The sequence below is a fragment of the Palaemon carinicauda genome, chromosome 15, assembly GCF_036898095.1.
Source record: "Palaemon carinicauda isolate YSFRI2023 chromosome 15, ASM3689809v2, whole genome shotgun sequence".
Taxonomy (NCBI): Eukaryota; Metazoa; Arthropoda; class Malacostraca; order Decapoda; family Palaemonidae; genus Palaemon; species Palaemon carinicauda.
Genome location: NC_090739.1, coordinates 29,651,748 through 29,657,715, shown reverse-complemented (window position 1 = coordinate 29,657,715; position 5,968 = coordinate 29,651,748). Strand labels below are relative to the sequence as shown.

Below are 5,968 nucleotides of genomic sequence, written 5' to 3'. Positions count from 1 at the left end.
TCTTTGTTCCAGGGTATTACGTTGTAACAGCCAATTGTACCAGAATATTCATGGTGGCAGGATCAAGTATTGATGACAGCATAGCTTCCGTGATGGTTACATCTGTTCAGGTGAGACTTGCCCATTACATTTTTTGGGTTTGGAAAATATCTAATAACATGGAAAAAAAATAATTGCGACAAATAAATTGTCACGATGCCCTCCCCAAAAATATTTAATTCTGGGGAAATTTACCAAGACACACCCTTATATCCAACTTACCAACTTAAGAAATTAATATAATTCACTTGCTAGTGAATAAGGCCAGTAATATTTACATTCAACAATGATCTGATTTCTTACAGCTTGTAGGAGCCTTATTTGCAGGTTTCCTAATAGATACATTAGGGAGAAGAAAGAGCCTGATTATATCTTATGGCATAATGAGTGTCCCCTTAGCAGTAATGGCTGCTTACTTTGGCGTTTGCGGTGAAGACATTTTAGATGGAGAGATGCAAAAGGAGACCAATCCTTATGGGTGGATTCCCGTTGTCTGCTTAATGACTTCCCAGGCAGCAGTGGTTTTAGGAGTTAATCCTGTTCCCTTTCTTCTCAGCAATGAATACTTCCCAACTTTCATTCGCCCACAGGTATTATTATAGAACTAATTTTTTATTCTATAGGTTCTAGACTTGAAGTAGATTCTTGAGATATATAGCTAAATATAGTCCTTCAGTCTATTTCCAATATTACTTTTTTTTTCAAAAGATTTTTGGCCAAATGCTTTCCCTTTTTATGGCTGTTAGATCTTGCTTTTTTTTATTAGGTATTGATTTATTGAGTATTAAAGTGGACTGAAAAAATAAGTCTTCCATGAGCTATTTTATTACCGAAATAAACTAGTTAGATTTTGCAGTTAAAGTAGTACTTGTGGTTACGAGTTTGATTTATTCTGGGAACAAGCACGTGGCCTACAATACTTGTATCCTAAAACAATTTTCCCTTAAGAAATTAAAGAAATTTACTGGATGCATTCTGCATGTTCACAAATACATAAATACACTTCTTTTTAAAGGGTTTATAGTAATTATTGAACAATTTAAAACTACTATTCTCAGAAATGAGTAAAAAATAATAATTCATAATGAAAAATAGAAATACCTGTAATGGACAATTTAACTAGTATAGAAATTGGATGTATTCTTTTTACTAATGGGGCACATGGCAGCAGTCATAGTTTCATGTTGTAGCGTCTGTGCGTCTGCGTCATTTCTTATGCTAGCCTCCTGGCTAGTAGAGTGGTAACGTGCTTGCCTAGCATTTGCATGGCGGCAGATCGATCCCTGCCTGGGACCTTGAGTTTAAACTGTTTACTGTTGAGGCTACTGCTGTGGTTGGGCACCACAGGGGGAGGTGGGATGGGCTTACCCGGCTGATGTTCTGGGGAGTATCTATTCTGATGGAACTGGAACTGAAACCCGTCGCCTTTACATTCTAACCTTTACCGTGATGAAGTACATAGGTATCTCTAGCCATATTATGGATGGCTGGACTAATGTCATCTTGCACAGTTGGCATCATTAATTCCGGTACACTTCCTTGGAAGCTAAGGAGACGTCAGTGTCCCGGAATTAATGAAGCCAACTGTACATGGAGTTCCCAGATTAGCGCATGAGGAAACGGTTTTATCGTGGTGTAATGACCATAGTGAATGTAATAATCCCTTTTGCCAGTCCATCCAATGGTTTGTCACTCTTACTATTTTCAGATAGTCTTGTAAGTCGGTGTAGTGCAGGCACGTTTTTTCTGAACCTCAAATCATAATTACCATAACACTGTCATTTTACTTTTTCCTTTAAAATCTGTTGACTTCTATTACAAGAAATTTGTAATGCCCTAGTTTAATCATCAAGAAAAATTATGACCATGGGCACAAAGAGGAAGAGGTCCAAGCAAAGTTTTTTCATTGTTGATAAATATGATGTAAATGTGTAGTTCAACCTGAGATTTTCAATACAGTATTGAATAGGGTATGATTAATTTTAAACTGCAAAACTGTAAAACTTGAAGTTAGATCTTGCCACAGAGAGCATCCTCAATGGCTTGCTCTTTTGTAAGTCAGTGACGCTTGTGCAGCATCCACTGCCAGTAATGGTATATGCATAATGCAGCTATTAGATTTTATACAGTATTAAGCATTGTAATCTATAGTTTGAACTTTTCATGGCAAAATAGTCACTAGTAACACTCGTCATAAAACAAATTGAACATTCAAAGTATATTATGCTATTGTCATTATATACATTCCTTTATATACAATTTACTCTACATCTATTTCATATTCCATTTATTTTTGTTAGCATTTTGATTGGGAACCTTTTTTTGGCTGTGCCCTAGGTATTGGTTGTTTATTCCAGTTCAGCTATGTAAGTATGGCTGATTGTGATTATGTGTTTATACATAAAAATCTATTTCTTCACCCTTACAGGCAAGCGGGATTTGTTTTGTTGTTTCCACCCTAGTGGGATCCATAGTTCTCCAGTTGTACACACCAATGGTTGAAGGGATGACTGAGGCGGGTGTCTTTACATTTTATGCTTGTTCCTGTGTTGTTGGCATTCCATTTACATTCTTCTTCATAAAAGAGACTAAAGGCAAACGTGTTGGTTGACACCCCCTTAAGGGCTGTTGGCACATCAACTGATCACCTTGCCTATGAAACCATACTTAGTTTGGTGTGACTGGGCACGCAGGAAATAAATGCTTAAAGCATTTGCACTGAATCTCCAAAAACATGACATGGTGGATCTTCGGAAAAGGACTGGTCTCTGGTCTGGTCGTTTGTTTTGGATGTAATAGCGAGGAAACAAAAGCTAAGAAAAAATTATAATAATAAAATTAACTGATTTTGACCATTTTATGGGTGGTTAAAAAGAGAAGATAATGTATGTACCTTGGATACTTTGCTCTTATAAGATTGTTGTGCCTTGTGAAATGTATATCAATTACCTTAAGCACATTGTCTCAAGATCATTATGATTTTAATTTAGTTTATACTTAAGATTGTTAACCATCTGCTAAAAAGAAGCATGTTAGATTTATCTGTCAGTGTGATGTCACTACAGAATTCTAAAGAAAAATAAGCCAATCAAGTAACTTTTCTTCATCTCTATCCATTTCTCATTTACTTCCTTGGTTAGAATCTAAAAAAGTTATTATTATGGGTGAAAATCAGCATCTTTTATGAGTGCTATGCAGCTTATAACACTTCTTTAATCCACTATGAAGTGGACTTTTATTAAGACTTTACATAATATGTATTGTAAAGATTATTCTAACCATGTCAGATCTACCTGTAATAGTGATTCGCATCATTTAAGGTTGTAGGCTAACTGAGGAGACTGTAGAACTGGTATTGCCAAAAATATCAAAATATAATACACTCACCATGTAGGTGAAAATTCTTTTCTATGATACTCCTTCGCCGCATAATAGCATTCCTTGTTAAAGTAATCTATCTGCCAAGGCCCACCCCCTCAAATTTGGTGGGTAGCTAACATAAAAAAAGAACAAAAGGGGACTTTTCTTTTCTTAGCTTTGTTGAAGCCAAATCTGTATACATCTCTTATGATTTTTTAAATCATTCGTTGTAAGATATTGCCCCATAAACAAAAATAGAAGCATTATCAGAAAATGAAATTTCAAATTTGTTTTGTCAAAATCGGTCATAATTTAGTTTTTTAAATATTTAACTTAGCCGGTGAATATATAATAGCTGCAACTCTGCGGCTCGACAGACAACATACTTAAAAAACTCGCGAGCGATCGCTATGCAGGTTGCGGGTGTGCCCACCAGCGCCAACTGTCGGCCAGATACCACTCTCGAATGTAAACAAAACCTTCAATTCTTCTCTGTCGACGTTGACGACAAGACGTACTTTTACTCGCTGTAGAACCTGGAGTTTTCCCATCATATTTGGTGAAGTACTTTAATTTGGTTTGAGCTTTCGCAGTACAGGTGTTTTCTTCAACATAAACTCTTGAACTCTTTTTTGAATCGGATTATTTGTTGATGACTTAGATCGTTTTTGGAATTTTCTTTGACTAATTCAAAATGGCTGACCCTTCTCAAGTTCCTAAGTTTCGAAAGTGTAATGCTAGGGACTGTAATAGGCGTCTTCCAAAGGCTTCTCTCGACCCTCATACTGTTTGTTCCAATTGTCGGGGTAAAACCTGTCAATTGGGAGATCGGTGTGAGGAATGCGTGGGCCTTTCGAAATTCGATTGGATCGAATTTGATAAATATACACGCAGACTAGAGAGAGATAGGGTAAGGAGAAGTTCATCTAGGTCCGTAGATTTTTCCTCTCCACATGCCCCTGAACCTAATCCTTCCCCTGTAGTGGTTGTTCCTAACCCCCCTCCTAGCACTCAGGAGCCGTCTATGCAAGACATGTTGCGTGCTATTCATGCCTTGGGGGAGAGAGTTGAGGCTTTAGCAAGTGACCGTAATCAACTCATGGCTGACGTGAAGGAACTCAAGTGCCAAAGTGCCACGGCGGAAAGTGGGAAAGTGCTTAGTGTTACGCAAAGTGTTGTGAACAGTGTTGCGACCGAGGGTTCGTCTGTTCGTGCCTGTCGTTCACCTAGTCCGGGACCTCTTGCAAGCTCCCAAGCCCAGGGGAGAAGCAATGTCGTACGACTTATGGGTTCGAGAGGCCTTGATCAGCGAACAGACGTTCCCTCTTTGGTATCAGGCGGATCTCGTCAAGATCGCCCCTACCATAAGACGAGAGAGCCCTTTTTTACCTCGTCGTCCGAAGGCGTTTCACGTAAGAAACCATGGAGCAAGGTCTCTAGACCTTTGAAACGCAAGTCGGTCCCTTCAGGACAAGTCCAACGTCCCGGATGTAGTCACTGGGACAGTTCGGACCCGTTGCCGTCATCTGATGACTGCTCACCGCCTAAGAAAGGCAAAGTTGTGCCGTCTCAGTCGCTAACCCCGTCTGTTACCGCACCCGTTTCCGTAGACCCTAAATGGGTTATACTGCAGGACATGCAGTCTAAGCTTGCGTCCCTTATGGAAGACTACAACGCAGAAAAGGTTTCCGTTGAACCTAGCCGTTTTTCTCATGGAGATACTGGCCGTCAGCCATCCAAGCGTTCTGTTGTGCGTCCTGTTGACGTTGATGTAGCTTTCTCGCGTCAACCAGTTGGGGTTGTACCTCCCCCGATGCGGTCCCGTGTGGATTTCCAGCCGCATGTTGACGTTAGGCAACTCCCTGATGCGACTGGTGACGTTCAGGACGTTCACCAACCATCAAAGTTGACTTGTTTTGACGCGGTGCGTCAACCTCCGCAACCCAGTGTGGTGTTGACTGCACAACCCAGACGGTCTAAACAGTCTCGGGTGGACGCTGTGCGTCCTCGCGCACCTGTTGTTGTTGACAGTTCCCAGACTGTTCAGCAGTTTCAGGACGCTGCGTCCTGCTCCGTCACTTATGCACCAGTGCGGCCGGACGCTGCTGGTCAAACGTTGCCTAACCCTTTGCCGTTTTCTCATCAGTTATCAGATGAGGAACTTTCCGATGAGGACGTTGCTGAACCCCAGCCTGAGGATCAGCCTTCAGATTTAGATGAGCCTAGAGCAGTTCCACCATCTATGGACTTTAAAAAAGTCATGCTTGTTTTTAAAGAGTTGTTCCCTGAACACTTTATCTCTGTGGCTCCTCGTTCGCCGCCGTCTGAGTTTGTTTTAGGCGTTCCTGCTGCCATTCCAGCCTTTACAAAACTCGTTCTCTCTCGCTCATCCAAGAGAGCTTTACGGCTGTTAGGTGATAGGTTGGAAACCAAGAGGAGTTTAGGGAAGACGGCCTTTGCCTTCCCCCCATCTAAACTCTCGTTTAGATCGAGCGTCTGGTATGCCACGGGAGAAGTTCTCGGCTTGGGAGTTCCTGCCTCTGCCCAGGGCGACTTCTCAAGTCTTGTA

General features: G+C 40.9%; 1 protein-coding gene across 6 annotated transcripts in view; it reads left to right on the top strand.

Annotated features, from left to right (window-relative positions):
• LOC137654538 (facilitated trehalose transporter Tret1-like) overlaps window positions 1-3,151 on the top strand; it is a 111,099-nt gene extending 107,948 nt beyond the window's left edge. For all 6 annotated transcript variants that reach the window (XM_068388257.1, XM_068388255.1, XM_068388254.1 and 3 more), the window contains 3 exons: window positions 13-110; window positions 345-629; window positions 2,468-3,151. In XM_068388257.1, the coding sequence (XP_068244358.1) occupies window positions 13-110; window positions 345-629; window positions 2,468-2,650 (566 nt within the window). In that variant the 3' untranslated portion in view covers window positions 2,651-3,151. The remainder of the gene's footprint in view (window positions 1-12; window positions 111-344; window positions 630-2,467) is intronic.
• The last annotated feature ends 2,817 nt before the right edge of the window (window positions 3,152-5,968 follow it).